This window comes from Aspergillus tubingensis, assembly GCF_013340325.1.
Source record: "Aspergillus tubingensis WU-2223L DNA, scaffold_15, whole genome shotgun sequence".
NCBI lineage: Eukaryota > Fungi > Ascomycota > Eurotiomycetes > Eurotiales > Aspergillaceae > Aspergillus > Aspergillus tubingensis.
In genome coordinates this window covers 368,378-393,673 of record NW_023336289.1, presented here as the reverse complement: position 1 = coordinate 393,673, position 25,296 = coordinate 368,378, and the positions used below count along the sequence as shown (strand labels likewise).

The window sequence follows — 25,296 nt, the reverse complement described above, 5'->3', positions numbered from 1 at the left end:
CATAATGTAGTGTTATATCAGTACAGTATAAGGTATCAGGTGATATCAGCGCCATCCCTGTCCTCTTCCACCACCTCCACCATACCATCCTCCCCTTCCGGGATGACTTCCTGGATGAGGAGGAGGGAAATGATACGACCCTGGTGGCATCTGCTGCACATACTGACCCTGTCCGTATGGCGGTGGGAAATGTGAAGCTTGATGCGGAGCATGCGGCGGTGGTGGTGCCGCCCCGAGGTTCATCGGAGGCGGCGGCGGCGGCGGCCAAGCACCCTGATAGTTCGGTGGCGGAGGCGGAGGCGGGGCCGGTCCTCCCGGCGGGAAAGCGAAATGCGGTGGTACGCCGCCGGCCGGGGGATATCCCATTTGTGGTGGCGGCGGTGGTGGTGCATGATATCCTACCGGAGCCGGAGGGGGCGGCGGTGCTGCATTTCCATATGCATTGTGTGGTGGGGGGTATTGAGGTTGTTGTTGATGATGGTATTCAGGCGGAGGAGGGATGGATCGCGGAGCTGGCGGACGCGGAGAATAGGATTTGGACCGCTCCCGCGACTTGGATCGGGATGCACTGCGAGGTCGGTACGGAGAGCGTGTCCGCGATCGGGAATCACGCCGGCGTGATCTGCGTTGCGGTGAACGAGTTCGTGATCGTGAGCGCGAACTCCAGTCGCTGGCACTGTCGCTGTATCTTCGCCGCTTGACGGGGCTGCGACTGCGGCTCCGGCTGCGACTCATGTCTCCCTTTGCCTGGCGCTTCTTCATCTGCTGGCAAAATGATCGTGACCATCCGTAGTATGTTTCTCCTTCGACTACCTCCCCATCGGCATCGCGGACGACCACCTGGCCGAGATCATCGATATCCACCACCTCGTCCTCTTCGTGTTCCGGCTCTCCAGTCCCATATATCCGATCCACGTCCTTCATGAACTTCTTCAGCGCCACGACAAGATTCTCGTCCGCCGGCCCAGCCAAGAACTGCAGCGGCTTGATTGTGTCCGGTCGCAGCGGCACCGTCGAATCCGGGATAATATGCGGAACGAGGTTTCCCGCAGGTAGATCGTAGTACGGCATAGACGGATCACCATGCGTAGCCGGCATGACAAACGGGACATCCTTGCCCGAAGGCATTGGCTTTGCACCAGCTCCCGCGAAATCCAAATTACTCTCCTCGACACTCAGCGACGTCTTGACTGGACCCGACACCGAAGCATTCTTGACCACCTCCCGTAGCTTATTCACGTAATCACTGCCATAATAGCGATTCTCCTCCCAGATATCTAGCAACTCATCCAACCGACGATGGTGCTTCGGGTTCTTTTCGCGATCATACGACGCCGCGTAGCCCAGCAGCTCGACCACATGCGGTTGCAGCGATCCGCTCAAAGTGCTGAACGCGGCGCTCGTATCCAGGTGGTATTTCGTATGGTGCAGCACATCATTCAGCAAATATAGGATATGGAGGCGTTTCCGCTTGCCAGATGTCGATGTCGACCGTTTCCCACCACTCTCGGCCGGCGATGGTGTGGATGATGTTTCGAATGATCCAGACAACGCAGCTAGGTATTTGGCCCATCCGCCTACGCGGTTACCTGACGAGACGACGTATTCCAGGAGCCATTGTTTGCAGGTCTAGGGGGCGCGCAAGAGAGAAAATCATTTTAGTACTTCTGGTGTATCGCCAGTGGTCAAGGACGCATCGGTTCAAACCTGGATGTTTGCCGGGGTGCAATGCGATAGCGCCCGGTCTAGGCTGGTGTGAAAGGCTGTGATTTCGTCGCGCGCGACGGACGTCGGGTCTGGACGTAAGAGTCCTGCAGAGAAGGAGGCCTTGGCAATGGCGAGTTGATGGGATGCCATTGCTGGGCGTGTTGTTGTTGGGAATGAGTGAGACTGAAGCAGAGGGAAGTGAGGCACCGATATGCTGGATCCTGAGGCGGAGATGGCGGAGCTCCGGGCTTTGCACGTGATCGTGGCCGCCCTACTAACTTGCACTCTATACAGCTGTTGAACACGTGGTGTAGACACCATTATTTGTGAATAAATTCAGGTGTTCTGGTGCTATATAGTTGATAATACTACAAGTATGGCCACATTGCGGAAATCAACAACGAAGTATGCAAATTGCCGGATGCTGGACCCAAATTTTACTCAAGTCATGTACATCGTCGAGCTACAGATGGAAAGTCAAAATCCGAACATGTATAGGTAGTCTATGTGTAAAAATGCTGTGAAGCCGTTGTAACTCTTTAACTAATCTCATTACACGAACGTAAAAATTCAGCGGTACATGCCAATCAAATAATCTATAATAAATAGTACAGTTGCCTGCATGCGCACACACGGACAAGAAATGAAATCATAACATGAAGGTAACTGTCAGAGACAGCATCAGCTCATAACTTCCAGGAAGCTGCTTAGATACGGCCATGCTGTCTGAAGCTGCGGCCGTGGTTGTGCACGCTGTGAGCAGAAGAACTAGCAGCCGCGTGGGAGCTCGTGGCCTTGGCCGAGGTGGTCTTAGGATACGACGTGATGGTGGACTTGCTGGTTTCCGAAGACTTGGTGGAGCTGGAGGTGTGCTTGTGGGTGGAAGAATGGCCGGTTGGAGTAGCAGATGCAGATGCGCTGTTAGGGTGAGACTTGGTCTTGGAAGCCGACTTGGAGGCCGACTTAGAGGATGACTTGGTGGACGACTTGGACTTGGACTTGGACTTGGACTTGGTAGAAGTCTCATCGTCGGACGAGGATTCATCAGTCGACTTGGTCTTCGTGGAAGTGGCAGTCTTGGTCGAAGTTATACTGTCGAAACCAATGCAGGTCGACGACATGGACTTGGTGAAGGACTGCGAAGGGATTAGCTAGGCTCTCCAAGCGTATATTCGCCCGTCGCTAGACTCGACTTACTGCAAGAGTGGCGTCCGCAATCGGGTTACCCTCGTCGCTCACTTTAGCCACCTCCGCGCCGAGCTCAATTCCAGCATAAGGCTCCACTTCGATCGCATAGTGGTAGTTCTTGGACGTGTCCGAGCAAGTGCCACTCGTGGCTACATGTTGTCAGCAGAGGCTAACATAGACCAGGTCTTGTCAGTTCACTCACATGCTTCGGCAGTGAAGTCTACTGCCAGGTAGGGCTTGAGATAGATACCGGCTTCGTATCCCCATTTTTCTAAAGAGGATTAGCGTTGCAACTTTAATATACTCATAATCATTGTACGTACTGCCGACAGAAAGGACCAACTCGAGGGAAGCCTTGACATAGGCCTCAAGAGTAGCATCGATCTCAGCATCAAGTTGGACGCCAGAAGTCGTGATGGTCGGAGTCCAGTCCTTATGGGTGACCTTCTTGTTCGCAATGTCGAGAACAGCCTCTGCATCATTGTCAAGCGAGATTTTCATGGGGTAGGAGATGGACGCATCGCCATTGACAGGTCCAGCGCTGGCTCCGATGTCGAAAGCAAGCTGCACATCCAGGGTGAAGACATCTGGGATTTTAATTCCCTCAAGGGTCAATGCAGCAATCTGCGCTTCATCCGAGTAGGATTTGGTCAGGTTTCCGCTCAGGTCCAGAGCAGGAGTGATGTCTAGCTCGACATCTTTCGGTGTAAGCGTAAGTTCCGCGGTCTCGACATCCCAATCTCCAGTAAATGCGCTTCCGATCTCGCTAAAGATACTGCTGCCACTTGGCTTCACTTTGTACTTGAATTCAACGTCAAATTCACCACTAGTTCCGCACGATTTGCATTCAGCGCTGAGGGTGAGGTCGTCTTTCGAGAAGATCTTCACTGATTTGTCGGACGCGGTTTTGTCAATACTGATCGAACCAGACTTAGTTCCTGAAGTAATGCCTCGCTTGGTGAGCTCGACTGCCATGTCACTCGGGGCCTTGCCGATGGTGATCTCATGGTTTCTTAGGACATCATCCCAGGTCGCCGATTTGCCGGCCAACCGTACTGTAGAGTTGTCTTGGAAGTTGGCAGCCGTAATGACAAAAGGAACACGTTGGGTGTTCCAGCTACATTGCTGGACGCCAGCCACCATAAGAAATGTGTTGTTGGCGGCCTTGTTCACCCAAGTCCACGAGTTCTTTGCATAGGAGAACGCATCTGAGTCTGAGAAGCCCAAGGTAATACTCGAGTTGGTGCACTGAATGTTCTCCAGCATATCGCTGAAAGACTCCATGGGGAGAATGCTTTCGTCCACGAGAGTCAGGTTACCCAAGGTGGACCCGCCACCGCTAGAAGCTATTCCAAGCATGTTAGCTATTTCGTTGTATAGTCGAGCGCCAATAGTTGTACACTTACCACCCCAGTAGAACGAGTGACTGGTTCGCAGATCAATGCTGGAATAGTCCTGAGTCTGAATTTCAGCCCCAGCCGCCGCCACCTTAACCTGCGTGTTCGTTGTTGTAGAAGGGTTGAATGCGGTCAGTTCTAAAGCCAGACCCTGTTGGATGAGGAAGGAAGCCAAGAGACCGGTGGCCACTCCATTGTGGAGAGGGTTAACCATCTTGAACTAGATCTTTGGTCGTATTGGTCGTATGAAGTGAAATGAAGGTATAGGATTGAAGCAATCTAAAGAATGACTGTCTTTGCAGAAGACAAAAAGAGTGACTGTCCCAAGAAGGGAAACGAAGAGAGTGACGATAATGAAATGAAAGAGTTCTTGTGATCTGCTCCAGCTTAGGAGATGTATCTCATCCTTTTAAGTCGGATGGATCATTGGCCCCCAACCAACAGTTCCCGTGTGCCATTAGCAACACCAGGTCAGAGCCCGGCCAAGGCTCTGACACTGCCCACTCAGGACATGACAAGCCGTCCGCAATGGGTAGGTTCCTGGAGTAGCTCCTGAGGCTACATCCTTCATGGGGGGCGGAGTCGACCCAAGACCAACCGAGAGAAAAGATTTTCGTGTTCTAGAGTGAGATTGGGGGCGATTCGGAGGATGATCCCCGTATGAAGTCGTAGCGGAACAACGCCCGAGCAGTTGAACGCGATACCTCTCACTCAGTATACGGTGGATGTCTGCTTCGTATCTTAAACGCTTGAAATAAACAGATATCTGTGACGCTTCATGCAGGTCCTGTACTTGGCCATCCTTGGACTCAGCTCCCACGGGAGCTGCAGGCAACACGTACAAGGCACGAAAGAATCATGTACGATTGCCCAGTTCTAGACAGGGGCACTGTTTCAAAGCACTGTCAGCGAATGAAGCCTTGAGGATGATGGAGAAACCAACACGACCCTGCAGTTTGAATGGGGGCATGAGGAGGGCGATGGTAGATTTCGCCCCCACGGCCATTGCCCACTATTTTCGGGTACCTCAATCCATCTTCCTTCGGTCGTTGTACTGAAATAGCCAGGCCGTGCATGGTTCTCCTGAATGTGAGACACAGTGCAGGGTAAATGTTTAGTTATTATGAGAAACTTCTACTTACGGTGCTTTGATAGAGGGGCTAAGATCCAGTCTTGGTGTGACCTTGCGGCTGACAGTTGGAGGCTGACAACCACATGGCCCTGGCTAGCCAGCACTATGCCTCCTGAATCCATGGAGCATTGGTATTGTCATGGTTTCACAGTAAAAAGCCATAATTAAGCATCATAGGTGATGTGAAGATTCAGCAAGCATCAGCTCATTGCAACACTTTGTTGATTCTGCATCCGCTCATGAGCATGCAAGAGCAGTAAGCGTAGTCACCTGCCGATTGAGGTTAGAACTCATCACCAGGCTGTGTTGCAAATAAGGATGAGCATTGCACTATACCTAGTTTAATGCATGGAACCGAGACAGAAGTCAACTCCTGGGGGCTGGAAGAGCCAAGGGGAACCAGTGTTTGAGCACATGGGGCCAAAAGCTGGGGTAGATAAACGACACATGAGTAAAATCAGCCGCAACGCCTAGATCGGAGCTCATGCCGAATGGCTAAGTTATGGCATAGCTAGCAGCCGGTGAAAATAGGGTCTCTCTCCACTTGTGGTGCCTGCGACTATTACACTGCCCTAGGATTAACATTCGCTGCACGTACTCGGTGCAAGAGTGAGGTTATCTGGTGCTCCGCCACGCCAGCCTCGCCAGACCCACTGTAAGATGCGATTCGAGAAATCGTTTAGAATCCTTCTCCGCAAGGTTAGCCTATTCCGAACATCGAGGATCGCATAAAGAATAGTAAAGGATGTGTGAGAACCCTTTTGCGCCCAACACCTACGTCTTTTATGATCCTCCATCGTTCCTTTCAATGTGTTAATAAAATGCTGTGATATAGAGCTTGATAATTTATCGCCCCGTCTGAATGAAGCGTCGCAAGTCTGCTCCTAAGGGTGTTTCTGGCAATCCACAGACGGCTAAGGGACACTAGTCACTAGTTAGGACTCTGAGCCACAAGCCCCTGGCAAGGCTTTGTCACTTGCGGTAGAGAGACTCTGGTACCAAAAAGAAGCCCCACACTTTATAGAATACTGAATTTTATGAAGTCCCAGCAGGGCATGATCTCCCTGGGTTCTAGCGCATTGAATCTGTTTTCCCTGATTGGGGGCGGGGGTGGACATACTCCTCTGGAGATTTACGGAGTGGGAATGGTTTTGCGCCTCATGCAGTAAGGTCATTTCGAACAATAGCACAATCTTGTGATTGTTATACCATGTTGTATTGTGATTGGCGAAGGATTGTCATCACCAGTAGCATGGACTCATTCACACCGGCGTGGAGACTCTGATCTCAGCTCCTTCAGCCTCACAGGCCACTTGTGATGGATTTTGACTCGGAACTCGGAACATATACCGCGCTGGATATCGAAGATCTCTGAACTTTAATGCACCATCATATCTCTCTAGCAAGACTCTAGAAACATCGTATGAGAAATCGGCCTTGAAGCAACTTACGGGTGCTAGTGTCGATGGTTCTCAGCTTCATCTATCCACCGCAAGATACTCTCAAAGCTAAGCTCGCGATCCTTAGGTTCTTCTACCAAATCGTCAAGCTCACTTGCAGAAAATGGATCGATAATCCATTGGTGTTGCTGGATTCGACGAATCGTTTCAATGTCGCCCGTTCCATCATCAAGCCAGATGCCATCATCATAGCTTCTATGCCAATTGAACAAACGAGATGTTGCAATCGCCGACTGTTCATCAGCATCAATTTGTTCGGCGTAGGACACACTTGATAGTTAGTATATAAAGCGGTGATGCAGATATTTCCGGACTTACTCGTTAGAATGCTCTGTAGATGAAGGGTGATACACCCTCTGAGCCTGGGACTGACGAATTTGGTACGGTTTGGTCGCGGGGATCCTCTTTCCAGAACTCAGAACCCAGCATGTGGTCCATGAGATAGGTCTGTGCATATGTCCGAGGTGTTGTCGTATTTCAAGACTGACATTCTCGACAAAAGTTGAGCCGAAAGGAGGTGCAGGTGACCAGGGCACCGATGTGCCTGACCGGCAATAGAACGATGTTTGAAACTCTTCTGTCCGAGTAACGACTTTCTTGTTTATTTCACTCGAGCAATACTCCATCTGCAGAAAGGATTGAGTAGTATCTGTCCAAAAGGCGGACACAAGACATATAGGCGGTAGGGTATACAGACTCATGTTCAGTAACGAGTCTACTTGACCTCCACGAATGGCAGCAACCCAGAAATGGCATAGAGACAGGTTCTTATATGTAATCGCTTTGAGGAGCTGTTGGTTATCGATCTTGTCCACCGTTGAGAGGGCTTTCCTCACACCCAGAGATGCAGCTCCCATGAAATTACAGGGAATAGACGGGTCAAAAAAGGCACTGCATATTAACGAGTCCAAAGCATCCTGTGTGGAGCTTAAAGTGAGAAATCTATCAATAGATTGGTAAAGTTCGTGAAAGACTGCGTCTTTTGCTCTTGGTGGATAGGCAGCAGAAGCAGTTGGGGCTGCTACAGCAGGAGCGAGGATAGGCGAAGGTGTGTTCCGTGAGGTCAATAGTAAAACAGACGCAAGACCGGTGGTCAATTCCAGTTCCAGGCCTTCCGATATGCAGAAGTCCACAAGAATATTAAAGGCCAGAGACGAATTTGGTGTGACTGGCACCCAATTGCTTCATAAACCAGTTAGTCCATTACAACGAATATCGACTGACATTTCAGATTTACCGGTCCTTTCTAGTCCCCTCACTTGTCATCATCCATGGAGAACAGAATTTTGCGGTTTCTTTCTTCACTAGTGCTAACCAGCAGCCTTGCGTGACAAGATGCCAGAAAGAGTCCTCAATCTGCATACCATTTTCATGGAGTACCTGGCTGTTCCAACCTGCTCGTTGGAATATTTCTGACCAGCGGCAGGAAACAATGTAGGACCAAGCTAGAACGATGTTTGTGAAATACCCAGAGCGAAAGGCCTTGGTGTGTATAGGAAGGACTGGTTGTAATTGCGTCTCAGCCTTCAGCTTGTAGACGACAGGCTTTGGAGATCCGAGGCATTGAAGATAATCAATCAGCTTGTAAGGTTGATCGCAGTCTGGATCGTCTGTTGAGTGTATCTGTAGAGGAGATCTAAGCATAAGAAATGTTCTCCGTCTCCCTGTAATATGGACATGTTCTGGGAGGCAGGATAGAAACGGGGGGACATGTTTGAGAAGGCTTAAGAAGGCATCTAAGTAGAATGGGAAAGAGAGTGTGTGATTTAATGGCATTGAGGTCGCATGCTTCCATTCATCGAACTTGGACTGACAGCAATGATGGAACTCTGCTGTTGATGGACATATCCCGTCCCCAGGAGACCAGGTAACATCAATCTCGCTGTCGCTTTCATCGCTATAGTCGGAACGATACTTATCTTGAGGGCTCCTGTAATCTTCTGTCCCAATAGCATCAGTGATTGATGGGCCACCTTCCATGATGAACGTCGACTCTCAAATCACCTATGCCAAATAGGTACATGTAGTAGTCTAGACCATGACTAGTAGCTGTTGCCATGACACGGGCGGTGAGGGTGACAGTGAATGGTAAACGATAATCCTGTCAAGGCCCTGCTGAAGGAATGCACTATGTCAGCAATCAAAACAATTTGCTCGTCGCTGACCCATTCAAAATCAATGTCACATGATAGTTCCAGTATTCAGTAGCCACAGTGAGCATCACGGCTTGAGTAACGCATAGTGTCGGTCCTAAACGATATGAATAGGAGCAAGGCTCCATATGTTCACAAATATCGACATCCACGTGTGGATGGAGAAGCATCAAGGCCCGAGCCCCTCAGATCGGTACCCCCGGATCATATCTTCCACCACTGATCATCCTGCAGTAGGATCTGGACATGCATATACTAGTATACTATTTTCGTGGTTGCAGCGTGATATGGTGAGGAAACCGAAAAATGAGAGAGTTCTACTCCCGATTACTACTACAACTGGCATGGGGAGAACTTAAAAGCAACATGCATGAGTGTGGAGCCAAGTGTTGGATATTATGTCCGTGAAGCGTACTACTATTTATATTTACCAGAATGAAAGCTGCTAGTGCTGACACGATTATTCGAAGGATAACGAATGTCACTCTGTAGTTGTCCTTATAGTAGATAGACACGTCTTCCCACATGTCAGAGATTCTACAACACCACACAATATTCTGAAGTACTATCTTCAGAGTCCTATGGAGTACCCATGGGTATTCAATGTTGTGAATGGGAGGGAGCTAAGCTTGACTAATAGCTGAGTCATGATTCGCGGGGACTTATCGGTGACGTCAGTTATGATTGGCGGCCTCAGGCGCCGTGGGGGGAAGTGGCATGATCGATGCAGGATTGCTTCGTGTTTCTCTCCCCTTTAATCTCCCCTCCTACATTGTAACAATGGAATGGTCTAGGTAGATACCTAGCTGCCCCTGATCACCTTAGGCTCGTGCTCAATGTGTACGTACACACAAATAGTGACATCTATTGTCATGGACCAACCGCAGTCACTCAACCAGTCTGTTCTTCACTCATACGTCAAAACCACACACCGCCAGGCCGGATAGTCAAGTCCCGCCATCAGACAAGCGAGTGACCAGACCTTAAACTCCAGCGGGCCGGGACCACAGTTTTGGAGGGGAGTTGCAGCCTGGCACGCCATGCCCAACCGCGCCTGAGCAACAGCTAGACTACAGTACTAACCAACTACCGCGATCGCCGCCCGCGTGCCTGGCCGGTCCGTCATTGAGCCCCGCTGTTTCCTTCGGCCGGAAATCGCGATCAGCTGCCCCTCGATGGCGTGAGTTCTCACCTTCACTCCTGTGAGTCAGTTCAACAGTGTTGAGACTGGATCATCAAGGCCCTTTCGGTCAATGCGACGGTACATCAGTGGGTGCCCACATAACTCATGTGGTCCATGCATCATCCATTGTGGTAGGAATGCAGGAGACAGGTATGGAGTGATGTGTATGAACATCGACTAGTCTACATAGACACTAGAATCGACAACTGCCTGGCATGCTATCCGATCTTCAGCTGATGGCTACATGATTCGGGACCGTTTTTCCGCGCGCTTTTCGTTTATCCCTCAAGGTTCTCAAGGCCCAAAACTCAGTGTCATCATCAATCAGCATTAGTTGAGGGACTAGCCTAGCATCATCATGGGCCTGTGGGCCTTTTTGGACCCCCGCAAGACAACCACCCCCCCCACAGGGTAACACGGTCCGTTCGGCTGAGGTGTAGGCTGATCCTCCATTTGCCTCTAACAAGCCTTGATAGAGTCGTATACCATAATTATTATAAGTAGGTCCGTATTGCCGCACAGCAGTTGTGCAACCTTTTTATCATTAGTTATTAACCTTTGCCTCTCGGTCCCTGCATTGACCTGAAGTTCTGCAACTAAGAACGCTTACCTGTTGAACTTACTTCTCCCTTGACAAAGGCGCCGCTTCCTCCTATCTACTTATTACTTTCCTGGACAACCCACTCTCCTGGTCGAATATTACTTCTGGCACTATTCATAACGCCAATTCCCTCAACTGAACCACTATTCACCATGTCTATCGCCATGCAACTCGCCCGCCCAACCATCCGCCACTTTTCCGTCCGCCGTCCTCAGCCAGACACTCGCATTTCCCGCTTCATCACCAGCTCATGTCTAGTCACGGCCGTGGTGCTTCCCTTCGTACCTCCAGCTCTTGAGAGTTCTCGCGAGAAGAACAATGGATACCCCAATCACAACAAGTAAGATCTTCTCTCCTCTGAAACATTCATAATCAAACACCTGATATTAATAATCCATGATAGGCCGCACCCACCGCTATGCTTCCACGCGCGCTAAGCGGAGGTAATCTCTATATCCGATCGGATATAACTCCCACACTACTAGCGGGGCTCATTTCCGAACGACCACCACCCACTCCGGGCGTTAGGAATCTTCTCGATATCGCGCGATTTTTCACTTTTCGCACTGAATCATTTCTTTCGGGATCAACATTTGCTGATCGGTCAAGGCGTAAGGGTGCTAGGCGATTGCTTACATACATACATTCCGTATGAAGGACTCACGCGACATGACTCGGGGCTTTTCTATTTTTCGCAGAGATGCATATCATACCTCTGCTTATGGCGGGCGGGAGTTTCGATGGCGTTCCTTGCTTTGCTTTTGTTCCTTACTATGTTGGGGTTATCACATGCATAGTTGCATCCTTACCCGTTGAAGAAAGTCTCATGATTGGGGAAGGGATCTGGACAGGTGCCAGCCCGGTTACACCCATCAATGTGGGCGTCTCTCTTTTGGTGGGATTGGTGGATGCTCCACGACCTTCATTCCGGATTGATCGTGGCTATTTTGCCTATAGAACAATACCTTATGGCTACTTAATTTCAATCGAAGCATTACTGAAACCAACATCTACTCCTTAAAGCACTGCTGTATAGACAAGAGTTCATCCCGACCTACGGATAACTTACTGTAGCTATGCCCCTACGTTAGCAGGGATAACCCCGCCGATCAAGATATTCAAGCAGGTCATACTATACCTAGTTCCTGCAGCTCCAAACACCAATCTATGATACATGAAAATGCCACAACATAGCCTTTTCTTCTCCTCCCCCTTGTTTTACCATCGCCGCCTCCGCTTCATATACTATATGTGCAAACTAACTACCCACCAACCTACAAGCGGTTTCCCCTCGGAGGCCGGAAAGGCTGCGTAGCCTCATATTTACTCTTTTCCAGCACCCGCTCAGCTTCAGTCTCCGGTTCGTGACGAGTCGGTGCGGGGTCATGGCTAGCTTCAGCACTCGGCGAGCCCACATCATCGGCACGCACTAACTGGGCGCGCTTCAGGCTCGGATCTTCGGTCGGACTAGGAGTCGGGACATTGTTCGGGGCGTTCTGGCGTCGGTGCTCGGCTTCCATCGCAGCCAGCTGCGCCTTGCGCTTCACTTCCGCTTCAAATCGGGTCTGACGGTCGGCGTTGATGGATTTCTTAGCAAAGTAGTAGGCTCCGCCGCCAGCTGTTGTCATTTCAATATTAGTGATATGGATACATTGATTTGGGTTCAGAGATTGCTTCTTACCGACGCAAAGGGTGCCCCAGCCTATCCTGTTGGGTTGGGTGAGTTTCCGTTAGTATTGTGTGTATTCCAGGTGGTGTGGACGCCTAGCAGGCAGGTGTTCGTTGTAGGCTTCGCTCACCATGTAGATCGGATCTGTTACATAGTGACGAAGCAATTGTTAGCAAGATATCATAGACAAATCTATAAAGGAACTGGAACATACCGTGTTCATTGTGAATGTTATTCTGGCCTCGACGGGTTTGTCTTAACAGAGGAGGACTCGGAGCCGCGGACTCGCAAGAAGCTCCGGACTTTACCTAAGGACTAGACTACGTCAAACCGGCCGGTTCCCTTTAGTGAGTGACACCCAGCCAATCACAGTGCTGCATCGTCGGATCGCCACTCGCCTTGTTGCCTCAGGCATAAATTTGTCATTCCCGAGCCTCATCTCATGCTTCTCGTTCTTGATCATCTCCCCTGCCATTTTCTTGCTCTCAGTCTATCTTCGTCGCGCTTTCACCAGCTTCTGTGCCTCACTGCTTCAGCTGGTCGATTCGGTTCACGACACCTGGAGCTATCGAGCTGCCGTATTCCTCTCACGCTCGTCCAGGCGCCGGTAGCCTTTCGGAGCACCCGCGTACATCATTCTCTCACCGTCCCGCATCGCATCCTCTTCACCACATTAGACGTTCCCCTTCGACCCTGGTCGAATAGGGAAGAGGTTACATACATACATAATGCCCATCAAACGCAAAGCTACGGATAGCGGTCGGTCAAGTAGAGCATCGAAACGGCCCACACCTGTGCCGGATGTTGGTAGTAGCGATGAATACTCAGACTACGAGGAAGAAGTCAAGGATGATAACTTGAAAGGTAGCGTAGAAGAAGCGAAGTTTCCTGCATATAGGATCTGGTTGCTGACATCTTTTGCTTACAAGGTGTCTTGGAGAAATTCTCCCTCGAATCCTTTAGCAACAAGAAAAGCGCCGCCGTACAGAGACAGGACCCCGATTTCGGTTACAAGGACTTTTCCTCGCTATCGTTGAAGCCCGATCATGCGAATCGCCCGCTCTGGATCGATCCTCTCAAAGGAACTATCACCTTGGAGAGTTTCTCCCCGCTTGCACCCCAGGCGCAGGACTTCTTGACTACTATCGCCGAACCGCTGTCGCGTCCGACCCATTTGCACGAATACCGATTGACGGGAAATAGTTTGTATGCGGCTGTCTCGGTGGGTTTGTTGCCCCAGGATATCATCAACTTTCTGGATCGATTGTCGAAAACGCCGCTTCCGGATACCATTAAGTCGTTCATTCTCGATTTCACGAAATCATACGGAAAGATCAAGGTCGTGCTGAAACATAACCGCTTCTTCGTGGAGAGTACCGATCCGGCGATGTTGCAGATGCTGCTGCAGGATGAGGTTATTGGGTCTCAGAGATTGAAAGGCACGGAGGGCATTATTCAGCAGGCGGCCCCGAAAATGGGCGGCCTGGTCATTCCGGGTACAAAGGATGCAGCGGGTGTTAGGCAGGCTTCGGAGCAGAAGCCGGCGGAAGACGGTGCAGGCGAAGCTCGTAAAGAGGACGATATCCTGCTGGCTATTCGCGACGATGATGACGATGAGGAGGAAGTTCAGGTGCACAGTTTCGAAATTCCCAACGAAGCAGTCGAACCTGTCAAGGCGCGCTGTCAGGCTATGGGCTGTCCAGCGCTGGAGGAGTATGATTTCCGAAATGATGAGATCAATCCCACTTTGGATATCGACTTGAAGCCAGCCGCAAGAATTCGAAGCTACCAAGAAAAGAGTTTGAGTAAGATGTTCGGTAATGGACGTGCGAAGAGTGGAATCATTGTCTTGCCTTGTGGTGCAGGAAAGACGTTGGTGGGTATCACGGCGGGCTGCACAATCAAGAAGGGAACAATTGTCTTGTGTACCAGTTCGATGTCGGTCGTGCAGTGGCGTAACGAGTTCTTGCGCTGGTCCAACATTGATCCCGGTGATATTGCCGTTTTTACATCGGACAACAAGGAGAAGTTCCGTCGGTCGACTGGTATCATTGTGTCAACTTACTCCATGGTGTCCCAGACGCGTGCTCGATCGCATGATGCGCAGAAGATGATGGATTGGATTCAGTCACGAGAGTGGGGTTTGATGATTCTTGACGAGGTGCACGTTGTGCCTGCATCGATGTTCCGAAAGGTCACGTCGGCAATTGCGTGTCAGAGTAAACTGGGATTGACGGCAACGCTGTTGCGAGAGGATGACAAGATCAAGGATCTGAACTTCTTGATTGGTCCGAAGTTGTATGAAGCCAACTGGATGGAACTGGCCGAGCAAGGGCACATTGCCAAGGTTCAGTGCGCTGAGGTGTGGTGTCCGATGACGACTGAATTCTACTCCGAATACATGAGAGAGAAGTCACGAAAGGCTGCTCTGCTATACATCATGAACCCGCGGAAGTTCCAAGCCTGCCAGTTCCTGATCGACTACCATGAGAAGCGAGGCGACAAGGTCATTGTCTTTTCCGACAACGTCTATGCTCTTCAACGATATGCACTCAAGCTGAACAAGGCCTATATCTACGGTGGTACTCCACAAAACGAACGCATGCGCATTCTGGAGAACTTCCAGCACAATGAACAAGTTAACACCATCTTCCTCTCCAAGATCGGAGACACATCGCTCGATCTGCCGGAAGCCACTTGTCTGATCCAGATATCGTCTCACTACGGTTCCCGTCGTCAGGAAGCCCAACGACTTGGTCGTATTCTGCGAGCCAAGCGTCGTAACGACGAGGGATTCAACGCCTTCTTCTACTCGCTCGTGTCGAAAGACACAGATGAAATGTTCTACTCCTCCAAGCGACAGGCTTTCCTGGTCGACCAGGGCTACGCGTTCAAGGTCATTACTCACCTGCAAGGCATCGAAAACCTGGAAGGTCTGGCGTACGCCACACCCAGCGAACGGCGTGAGCTGCTGCAGGAGGTGATGTTACAGAACGAGACTTCTGCCGAGGTAGAGCACGTCACGGACGATCTCTTCTCAGGACGTTCGGGCGGCCAGCGAAAGGGAGCAGTCAAGCGCAGTGCCGCGACGCTCAGCGGCCTGGCTGGCGGTGAAGACATGGCGTATATTGAGTACAACAAGAGCCGGAACAAGCAGCTTAAGGATAAGGCGGGCCATCACCCGCTGTTCCGGAAGCTGGAGCGGGAGCGACTCAAGCGGAAGAAGGAGTTGGAGGATTTCATGCGGTAGTTGTGAAGTTAATACCCAGACCGACACAACATACTATATACGACATACCCAGTTAGATTGGACATGCATTAGTGAAAAGTAATCTCACATACGAAGGAACTTAATGTGCATTCTTAAACAGACTCTTGTACATTAAGCAATGCCATAGAAACACCATCACCCCCTAATCCATCAAGGTACACTCCAACATCAACTCGACAATCTAATAATAGCTAAAGTCCAGACCCAAAACATAGAGTAAGCAACAGCGCCAAACACCGAGCCAGAGGCCGAGCCCGAGCTTGACCCCATCATGTTACTAATGCAGCTACCCCAGATCCTAACCACTAACCACACCCGCCACTCACCAATCACCAGTTACTACTCACTTACCACTTATACTACTAGTAGTATTCTGCAGAACTTAATCAGCCTCGGATACACTTCCCCAATCACCCAGCCACAATTCCTTGGTTTCAACCCTGTGGAATCAACTAGCTAGATACCCAATCACAATAGATCTGATTAGCCTTTACCCCTCAATCTAAAAGCAACTAACGAAGAAGAATAGTAACCGTACTTTGCACGGAATGATACCCACCAGGTTAGGGCCCGGTCCATATCAGCATGACGTCGATCCAAATAACCATTTCTCTCTCTCTCTCTCGGTCCTCGCGACTCCGACGATCCCGAACCAAGAAATCAAATCCTACCTTACCTTACTTAACTGAGTAGTACCAAGTGACGATGAATACGAGATATCCTACTACGGTAGTAGAACTGACGACTTGGCTGGGATTGCTGACTAGATCAGACCGCACTGGAACTTTGGTTCAGGCATATTTAAGCTTACCTGACACACACACCCCGTACTGATTGAAACTGGGGTAGAGTACTACGGATGACTCTACGCTACTGCCTTTCCACATCATCTTCTTTGAGTCGGGCGCTCAGAAAGTCTGCTTTTACCAGTGCTTCTGTATTGCGATTTAGGTCGTCTTCATATTATAGGGACGGATACTTACTGCCCAGAATGAATCTATCAACTACTGCTACCGCCGCCTCTCTACAACGGTCACTTCAGGGCGATGCCCCCATGGCAACGTCTACGAATATCCATCTCTCCCCTGAACATGATCATGGGATCGTCTCTCATAATCTGAGCGAGGAGTCAGCGCGCGTGGCGAGTGAGGTTCTCCAGGAGGATATGCGATCCCATCATGTGTTTTTTAATCAGAGTGGGTTTCATAGTATGTCCTCTCCCCTCATTCGCTTCTTATACTGAAGGTATGTTATGGCTAATGGTTTGGTATAGACCACATCCCCCACCACATCCTAAGTCTATATGCCCTCGGTGCAACACCGGAACAGATCCGCGCCGCATATGACAAAAATAGCAGCTATCAGCGGCCCAAGGTGCCCGTGGATGAGGATGTGGTGAGTCAGATGGGAGAGGCAAAAGGGTTTTTGAAGTACCTGGGACAGGAGAAGCATTATAGTAATTATCTGGAGTTCTTTCAACGTCAGATGAAGGAGAAGGGGGAGGAGAGGGTGTTGGGGGAGTATCTTTTCTCGGATTCCTGGGGTGAGGTGGCTGAGTTGATGTTGGGGAGGTTGTTTGGAGGTATTTCTCTTTCTTTCTTTCTTATATGTTTAGGGGGTATTCTATAACTAACTGGTATGATAGGATTGATTCATCCGTTTATTCATTTCGGATTCGGGCTCGAGTTCAACCAGCCTGCTATTGTAGCTGAAGGGCTGGCGCAGACGGCTGTTCACGAGGACTGGTACGGTCCGTTGTTCTTCTGGCCCGTGGAAAAGGCAGCCGGGGGTATGGCCAAGCATGGGAAGAAGTCTATGCTGCAGATTCTGGAGGAGATTCGGGCTGATGAGAAGTTGACACGGTCTGCGCAGTATGATGATGGCCAGCGGATGAGGAATGGGGTGCTGAAACGGGCTCCCGATGAGATGATTAAGTATGCGGCGGAGTTTACGGTCTCGGTGGATCAGATTGAGGAGAAGACAGCAGAGATTATCAATACTGTTGGTGAGTTTATTCCTTCCCCCCTTATACTTCTATGTGTGTATCGGCCAGTGACTAATTGATGTGGATGTAGCATACTTCACCAGTGCCGCACAGCGACCCGATAAGCAGATCAAGTTCGATTTCTTCTACATCCATGGCCTCAACTCCACCATTTTCCTGTCCAAGATTATTCGGTTGCCATATCTCGATGACGTGACTAAAGCACGAATTCTAGAGTGGACGGGGCGCCTGGATCTGTTGCTCTATGTTGCGTACGGAGCGGCAGATCTGCATCTAGATGAGATTACGAGGTATTCGGCAGCAAAGAGCTGGGAGGAGATCTATTCTTATTGCAACGGCCAGTCAAGTGATGATGGACATCTGCCCAAGTTGGTGCGAGCCTTGAAGAATGGTGAGAGGGCATGCCGGCCTTTTGAAGACCGGGCTGAGGAGCTAGGATTGAAGATCAAGGGAGATATGTGGCTTAAGATTGCGAATATGGGTATGTTCATCCTGAATCTTTCTTATGGATGTGATAGAGTTACTAATCGATTACCTAGTGATGGATTCGACTGGCCAGGATCCCCAGTGGGTCCGCGGAGCGGGTTTTGATGAGGCGTGGAAGGACTTGGAGGAACGTCGATCTCGGCTGTAAGTCACGCATTATTAGTGTATCCAGATTGTAGTACGGACTAGCTGTGTGGTTGTAGTATAATAGTATGTCTGTGATAACAAATTCCAACAACTTCATGATGTGTGTGTCCGGGGAGAGAAAGTAAATACTAGAAAGCACCAGATCAGATGGTCTGGGTCACGTGGTGATTGGGAAGCACGAGTGGGGCGATATCCCCAACAATTAATTGATTGGAATCGCGAGAAGCTCTTTCTTCTTCAATCCTTCGCCCATCTTTCTTCTTTTTCTTCCTCCATCTCCCTTGTTCCATTCCTCTACTTTTTCTACCTCATTTCTTAACGATAACTCACTCTCTATCTACCCACCCCTGCATTTGCATCCGCATCTGCACCCTCACTATGCCCAGTGACGACACCTCTAACCAGAACCGAAATTCCGCTCCCTCCGATTCCCGCCGATGGCCCGATGACGAGACCGCGTTGGACGCTGTCCGCCGCTTCGCCGACGAACAAGTCTCGTCCGTGCTCCAGTCAGTGATGGGCATTCCCTCCATGTCCTCGCGGCCCTCTCGCGACCACTGGGCCATCTTCGACGAGGAAGCTTTCCGCAGGAGAGACGGCGGCGGCGACGCGAAGGGGGACAACCATGCGCCAGGTACAACGGACAACACCGACCACCACAACCAACGCCACAACCGCTATCCCGCGCATTCTTGGACTGACTGGGAGGATCAATGGTATGCAGATAACCATCCCAGATGGCGCAGAAGCGACCGAGACAGCATCTTCGACTTTTTCTTCGACCGGGCCTCCTTGTTCGACAGCCCTTTCTCCTCCCACTTCTTCCAACCCTTCCACCGCTCCTTGTTCTCGGATTTCGCTAGCAATTCCTTCGGCTGGCCTTTCTCCTACCTCATCTTTAGCCCATACTCCCCCTTGCACCTGGAACGCCAGAACCAGTACCACTCCCACCACGATAGGGGTGTCTTTTCGTCGCTCATGTCCTCGTTGAGCCTGTCGTCGGAGAATGAGAACAACAACCCCGCTACGGAGACCCACTGGCGCGAAGCTTTCGAGGACCTTATTCGACTGGAAAATGGCAAACCGATGCTCGACCAGGACACCACTGCGCTGGCGAAGAGGGAGGCCCCGAGAGATTGGCTGTACGGTCTAGCGAAACGCGGTAGTTTGGGCGACCAGTGGAAGATTTCCGAAAGCGGAAGAGATGGCCGGTCAAACCCGATGCTTGTTTTCCACAACTACACCTCGGACCGCGGCGATGGCAATGAAGTATCTCGAGAGATTACCGCAGACGACAACGAGACCGAGACCATGACGGAACTGGACATGTTCGATCGCTTCTTCGAGGACGCTGCTGCCCGTGAAAGCAAGGCCTTTGCTGATATGTTCGAGAGCCCTATACTGCGCCTGCTGCTGGAGGATAGACGGAGACCTCGCGAGGCCGACAAATGGCTGGAGCCTGTGTCTGACAAGCAGAACGACAACACAGTCCCTGAGAACCAGCAGCAGCAGCAGCCTTCCCCAGTGACAGAACCAACTACCACCACAACCACAGAACAACCAACCGTGATCTCAACCATGACGAGAACCGAGCGTGTCCGACTCCCAGACGGATCCACCCAGAAGAAGACCGTCTGGACAAAGCGATTCTCCGATGGTCGTGAAGAGAGCAACGAGACGACGGAAGTACTGAATCCTCCGCATGGACAGAACAGTACAGGAGACTCTTCATCCGCCAATCGGAAGGAAACCGGCTGGTTTTGGAGAGATTAGACAGTACTTAGCTGTCGTTTCACTCTTTTCTTTTTTCTATTTCTCATACTATACCTATATGATCTGATCTTAAGGATCTACTTAACGTTGTCATCAATTAGCGCTGATTATCACTGCTGGCGTTGCTTTTCAAAAGCATTTTTTCTTTCTTTACCAAACACATATCCTGTCTCTACGATTTCCTATCTGTCTATATCTCACTGATGCTGATACCAATCTACAATTCAAGTTCGATCTTTTCCTTCTCCTCAATGTGTTTCTCCCATATTTCCAGGTTAATTGCTGCATTACTCTACAGCAATAATATTTGCTAGGATGTGCTTGTGACATGTGTATTACTGTGTATTCACGTTAAACATCTATCACAGCTAACCGCCCCCTCTACATGTCTTCGTCTTCCCCAAATGGATATACTATAGGATACTAAACCGACACTCTAATCGGCCTTCACGCTCTTCTTCTGCGCCTTACCCGTAGTCCACCCCTTCGATTCCCAGTACTGCACACTGTCTTCCATCTTCTTGTACGCCCATGAGAATGAGGGATCTATACCATATCAATGTCTATATTAGCCATTATCCCACACCAATACCACATCCCACGTGCAAGCAGCAGAACACACAAGGGGAGAAAAGAAAAGGGCAGGGAAAGGAAACATACACAAGAACTGCCTCAAATCATGCCTATTATCCTCCGGCGAATACTGTTCAGCATGATAACTAGGCGTCAACACCGTCATCTTGTGGCGATTAATCGAATAGTTGTAGAAGAAATGGCGCGTCTTTTCGTAGATCTCGCGGGGGCTGTATTCGTTCCCCCACATGTGGAGTAGGCGCTCGTACATGGACCAGGGTCCAAGCTTGGCCACTTTACGGAGATATCCGAAGACCGAAAGCTCGGCGTATGTAACTCCCATGTCGGCTTCGTCGGATTGCACGTAGGTGGCGGTGATGGGCTCGAGTTCGGCGGTGGGAGTCGCGGTGAGGAAATCGTCGAGGATGGGAAGGTCGAAGGAGTCGCGGGCCCAGGCAATGAATTTCTTCAGGTCGACTTTACTTATGGAGCCGATGGGGTTGAGCTGTGATTGTTAGTGGTGTCTAGCACTTTCTTGCGGAGGCATGTGGACGTACATCGGCACTGCTGGCGTCGTATTTGGTCAAGTAGCCGCGGAGACTGTTTACGTTAGTTTCTTGTTCGGTTTAAGGGGGTTATTGTTGTGTTATATTGGGCTTGGGGCATAAACACACCATTCTGCGCTCTGTTAGAATCTCGATTCAGACGAATTATGGGGTTGCAAACGTACCATCAACATTGGACGAGCCCAGAACAAGCAGCCCTCCACCGCCAGGGCGCTGACGGACCGTCGGTAGCAGCGATGCGAACAGATATGAGAGTACCATCCGCAATCTGGCTTGGATGTTCTGCAACGCTTGGTTCTCTGCTCGGGTACCGCCGTGGACCTTGAACTTAGGCTGAAAGTTTGTGACGATAGTAAACACGTTCATCATAGCAGTGATGACGGTATCAAAGTTGAAGTCGGTGTGGTAAGCACCGATCTCCGCGGCGAGCACCTTGGCCCGGTCCCTTGTTTCCTTGCTGGAGTTCTGGGTGCCCATGTAGCTCGTGTGGAAGATGCGGCTGGTGGAGTAGGTTAGGACATGATAGTTCGGCATCTAGCAGTGAGACTTACTTGCAAACCTCCTGGCTCGTAGTGGGAAGCCAGGTGGAGTCTGCTGGCTCGGCGCAAAGCCTGCGGACATCCTTGATGACCTGCTCGTTTCCTTCTTGGACAGCTTTGACGACTTCTCTGCACATCGAGTGAACAATGATAGAAGTAGCGCAACTGTCAATACCACCACTAAGCGGGATAAAGTATCCGGCAGCACCGCTCCGGCGCAGATAGTCCCACAGCCAGCAAGCCGGACCAAGAGCGATCTCTTCCTCTGGGACATGGTAGCGGGGTTTGAGAGTTTCAGAGGGAGCATAGCCGGGATCGGCTTCCTCATCCCGACGGGACAATCTCGTGTCCAGGTCGAGGCGGACATAAGGCGATTGCATGCTGGCCTGCATGCCTCGACTCGCACTAGAGCGGTAGGTCCGGACCTCTTCAATATCAACAGTAGCCGTAACGACCTCAACATCGTTCAGGGAGAATTGTGAACCCTGAGCCACAATGTTGCCATTGACCACGATCATTGCGCAACCATCGTAGTACAGTCGATCACCGTCGCAGCCTTGCTGATTCGCATAGAGATAGATGCCACCACTCTAGAGAAGAGTTAGAATTGACACCTCGTATGTATTTGGCAGCCTCACCAATTTCGTGGCCTGGGTAATAAGGTTGATACGGGTATCGAGCTTCCTCAATTCGTGGTGACTTCCGGAGGAGTTGGAGAAGATTTCGACACCTTTCGATAGGTTAGATAAAGTGCAGTTAGGTGAAATTGACAGACGTACCAGCAAGGCCATACGGGATGTGAGGGCTGTGCACGTATTAGCCGTCTCCCCTTAAGCGCAGGACTGTATAGGTCATACCCGTTAGGAGTGAAGAGCTCCTCGCAAGTTTCAAGACCCAAGCACGTATCTCTAGTACTGATGAGTGCATCACCAAAAGGCACCTTGTATTGTCCCGTGATCTTTCCGACAATCTGCTCCAAGTAGTAGTCCTCGACTTCGCGCGGCCGCTGCCAGGGTGTGAAGTGTCTCATTTCCCTGTAATTGCCATCTTTAGAAGAAGCAAACGTCAGTCATTGATCCAGTCACGTCCATAGAAAAATACGCACCATTGGCAAGCCACATCTTAGGACGAATGAGGATGATCTTGCGGTTGTAGAAGATCACGCTAGAAGAATGCTTAGTTCGAGCAGAAGTAATAGCGGTACCGTACTCACGACTTACCGGCAGTTCCACTTGCAGTCCCTATGGCGAACAGGCATGCCGACATCAACAACGATATCCTGGCAGTCGGGGTGATCGATGATGCGGGCAAACATCTCCCACGAGTGGAGGTATGTATCACCCTCGAGGAAAGCATCGAGACAGCCATATCCTGAGCGATATCAGCAATTGCCCATAGCGATACAACTAAGCGTAAATACCAGTAATCTCGAGCTCAGGACCAACTCGTAGTGTGGCTCCAGCTGCCTTGGCTTTCCGAATACTTTCGATAATGCGCTCGCAGTTACCCTCGAAGTCGAGGGCCCACTGGTTGAGGGAGCTGAGAGGAAATTGTCAGTGGAAACATACACCGATATACCCGTAACCAAGCACCCACCATGTTGCAAGAGTGACAAGATGACCCATGGTGAGCGACTGCGTCCCTGCTGATGCCGTGGGGAAAGATAACAAATGAAGCCATCCACGAATCAGTTGGAGAAAGCGTGACTCGCCATGACGCACGTCACGTGTGTGGGGAGCTCCCCTCGTGCCCCTCAATCGTCACAGTAATACCGTATCGGAGCAATTGCCGGGTGAGCGGTACCTGCGCAGATGGTACCGAGATTACCCGCCTCGGCATCTGAGGGGTGCTGATTAATCGCTGGTTATCGGAGCCATGAGGAGGCCCAATTCTGCATCATCGCCTTGCTTTTTTTTCTCCTGAACTCTCCCCGGTGGATATACAGCATTGTAATCACTCATATCCTATTCCTATCCCTCTAATCCTTCTCCCTACACTTCATTCACTCCACAATCGCCGTATTCTTTAGTGCATGATGAGCAACGATTCCCAGCTCCCCAACCCCCCGCATATACAAGCCGACTCCATGCTGGCCCGGCGGTTCGGAAAGGAGACTGTGAACTATTTCTCCAGTATGTCCTAAACCTCCCCTGAATTCCCTTTAGGACCAGCTACTCACCCAATGCCCAGGCTCCCCATTGAACCGTCTGTCATTCCTCCGCGGAGACCATGCCTTCCTCTCCGCCGCACTCAAGCACCCCTCCACGCGCTTCGTCCTCATGAAGGACCTCGCGCCACTGACCAAATCCCCCGCGGAGCCCTACTACGCCAAATACGACGAGATCCGCAAAATGGTCCCCGAGACCATCTACGACAAGTCCGAAGAGGACATCATCAAGGAGTACGACTCACGCAAAACCACCGCATCCCCAATCTTCCTCGGTCTGGACGAGACCCAAAAACAGGACGGTCTCGTCTGGAAGATCTACACCGGAACGCCCTACTTCGCATTGGACGTGACCCCTCGCCACTCCGAAGAACAGCAAGCCAACTCCAGAGCCGTGATCGCCGACATGGAAGCCAAGGGTCTGGCCTTCCTCCAGGGCAGAACCATCATGTCATTCCCCGCCAGTGAAGGTACGTACCTAACCCTACCACTCATACACAACAACAACCATCACTAACAGACACCCCCACCCCTGCACAGCCGCCATCTACGCGCAAGCCCGCGCCCTAATAGACTGGAACACGCGCAACACCTTCTGCGGCACCTGCGGCCACCCCACGATCTCCGTAAACAGCGGGACCAAACGCGCCTGTCCACCCAGCGACGCCGCCCTCGTCGAGCAAGGAAAACCCGCCACCCGACCCCCCTGCAACACTCGCACCACGATATCGAACCTCTCCTTCCCTCGCACCGACCCCACCATCATCGTGGCCGTCGTCTCCGCCGACGCTAAACGCATCCTGCTCGGCCGCTCGAAGCGCTTCCCTCCCAACTGGTACTCCACCCTAGCGGGCTTCATCGAGCCCGCCGAGTCCGTCGAGGACGCTGTCCGTCGTGAAGTCTGGGAAGAAGCCGGTGTGACGTTGTCGCGCGTCGTGATCCACTCGTCGCAGCCGTGGCCGTACCCGGCGAACTTGATGATCGGGGCTATTGCGCAGGTGAGTGATCCTGCGCATGAGAAGATTAACCTCGAGCATGATCCCGAGCTCGAGGATGCGAGGTGGTTTGAGTTTGCCGAGGTCGAGGAGGCGCTGAGGACGGGCACGAGTGTTCTAGGGTCTGGGCCGGGGCCTGAGTATAAGGAGGGGGCGTTGAGGTTGCCCCCGGCTACGGCTATTGCGAATCAGCTTATTCGGGCGGCGATTAATCTGGAGTTTTTGGGTGGGGAGAATGGGCCGAAGATGTGAGGGGGGCCTAGATGATAGAATCCTAGAAGTTG

At 51.0% G+C, this 25,296-nt stretch overlaps 10 protein-coding genes across 10 annotated transcripts; 5 read left to right on the top strand and 5 right to left on the bottom strand.

Moving 5' to 3' along the window:
* Window positions 1-45: 45 nt before the first annotated feature.
* AtWU_10966 (RNA polymerase II-binding domain-containing protein) lies at window positions 46-1,857 on the bottom strand (the record flags this gene model as incomplete). Its single annotated transcript, XM_035506068.1, has 2 exons — window positions 46-1,629; window positions 1,708-1,857. The coding sequence occupies 2 exons, from the start codon at window positions 1,855-1,857 to the stop codon at window positions 46-48; spliced, it is 1,734 nt and encodes a 577-aa protein (XP_035361961.1).
* Window positions 1,858-2,414: 557 nt separating this feature from the next.
* On the bottom strand, window positions 2,415-4,506 carry AtWU_10965 (uncharacterized protein; the record flags this gene model as incomplete). The annotated part of the gene is made up of 5 exons (XM_035506067.1): window positions 2,415-2,843; window positions 2,905-3,044; window positions 3,098-3,166; window positions 3,219-4,241; window positions 4,302-4,506. The coding sequence occupies 5 exons, from the start codon at window positions 4,504-4,506 to the stop codon at window positions 2,415-2,417; spliced, it is 1,866 nt and encodes a 621-aa protein (XP_035361960.1).
* Window positions 4,507-6,880: 2,374 nt separating this feature from the next.
* Window positions 6,881-8,864, bottom strand: AtWU_10964 (uncharacterized protein; the record flags this gene model as incomplete). Its single annotated transcript, XM_035506066.1, has 3 exons — window positions 6,881-7,154; window positions 7,203-8,066; window positions 8,122-8,864. 3 exons carry the CDS (start codon window positions 8,862-8,864, stop codon window positions 6,881-6,883), a joined length of 1,881 nt encoding a protein of 626 aa, XP_035361959.1.
* Window positions 8,865-10,973: 2,109 nt separating this feature from the next.
* AtWU_10963 (uncharacterized protein) lies at window positions 10,974-11,258 on the top strand (the record flags this gene model as incomplete). Its single annotated transcript, XM_035506065.1, has 2 exons — window positions 10,974-11,161; window positions 11,225-11,258. The coding sequence occupies 2 exons, from the start codon at window positions 10,974-10,976 to the stop codon at window positions 11,256-11,258; spliced, it is 222 nt and encodes a 73-aa protein (XP_035361958.1).
* An 837-nt stretch (window positions 11,259-12,095) lies between these two features.
* Window positions 12,096-12,713, bottom strand: AtWU_10962 (uncharacterized protein; the record flags this gene model as incomplete). Its single annotated transcript, XM_035506064.1, has 4 exons — window positions 12,096-12,439; window positions 12,503-12,528; window positions 12,621-12,634; window positions 12,705-12,713. The coding sequence occupies 4 exons, from the start codon at window positions 12,711-12,713 to the stop codon at window positions 12,096-12,098; spliced, it is 393 nt and encodes a 130-aa protein (XP_035361957.1).
* Window positions 12,714-13,218: 505 nt separating this feature from the next.
* On the top strand, window positions 13,219-15,740 carry AtWU_10961 (TFIIH/NER complex ATPase/helicase subunit SSL2; the record flags this gene model as incomplete). The annotated part of the gene is made up of 2 exons (XM_035506063.1): window positions 13,219-13,354; window positions 13,420-15,740. 2 exons carry the CDS (start codon window positions 13,219-13,221, stop codon window positions 15,738-15,740), a joined length of 2,457 nt encoding a protein of 818 aa, XP_035361956.1.
* Window positions 15,741-16,752: 1,012 nt separating this feature from the next.
* Window positions 16,753-18,400, top strand: AtWU_10960 (questin oxidase family protein; the record flags this gene model as incomplete). The annotated part of the gene is made up of 5 exons (XM_035506062.1): window positions 16,753-16,969; window positions 17,035-17,343; window positions 17,407-17,766; window positions 17,837-18,247; window positions 18,306-18,400. The coding sequence occupies 5 exons, from the start codon at window positions 16,753-16,755 to the stop codon at window positions 18,398-18,400; spliced, it is 1,392 nt and encodes a 463-aa protein (XP_035361955.1).
* Window positions 18,401-18,777: 377 nt separating this feature from the next.
* On the top strand, window positions 18,778-20,172 carry AtWU_10959 (uncharacterized protein; the record flags this gene model as incomplete). The annotated part of the gene is made up of 1 exon (XM_035506061.1): window positions 18,778-20,172. The coding sequence occupies one exon, from the start codon at window positions 18,778-18,780 to the stop codon at window positions 20,170-20,172; it is 1,395 nt and encodes a 464-aa protein (XP_035361954.1).
* A 436-nt stretch (window positions 20,173-20,608) lies between these two features.
* On the bottom strand, window positions 20,609-23,475 carry AtWU_10958 (glutamine-dependent NAD(+) synthetase; the record flags this gene model as incomplete). The annotated part of the gene is made up of 12 exons (XM_035506060.1): window positions 20,609-20,718; window positions 20,833-21,250; window positions 21,303-21,345; window positions 21,472-21,810; window positions 21,863-22,440; window positions 22,489-22,580; window positions 22,630-22,655; window positions 22,708-22,897; window positions 22,956-23,014; window positions 23,071-23,221; window positions 23,271-23,389; window positions 23,447-23,475. The coding sequence occupies 12 exons, from the start codon at window positions 23,473-23,475 to the stop codon at window positions 20,609-20,611; spliced, it is 2,154 nt and encodes a 717-aa protein (XP_035361953.1).
* A 410-nt stretch (window positions 23,476-23,885) lies between these two features.
* Window positions 23,886-25,264, top strand: AtWU_10957 (NAD(+) diphosphatase; the record flags this gene model as incomplete). Its single annotated transcript, XM_035506059.1, has 3 exons — window positions 23,886-23,982; window positions 24,041-24,487; window positions 24,558-25,264. The coding sequence occupies 3 exons, from the start codon at window positions 23,886-23,888 to the stop codon at window positions 25,262-25,264; spliced, it is 1,251 nt and encodes a 416-aa protein (XP_035361952.1).
* Between the last annotated feature and the right edge of the window lie 32 nt (window positions 25,265-25,296).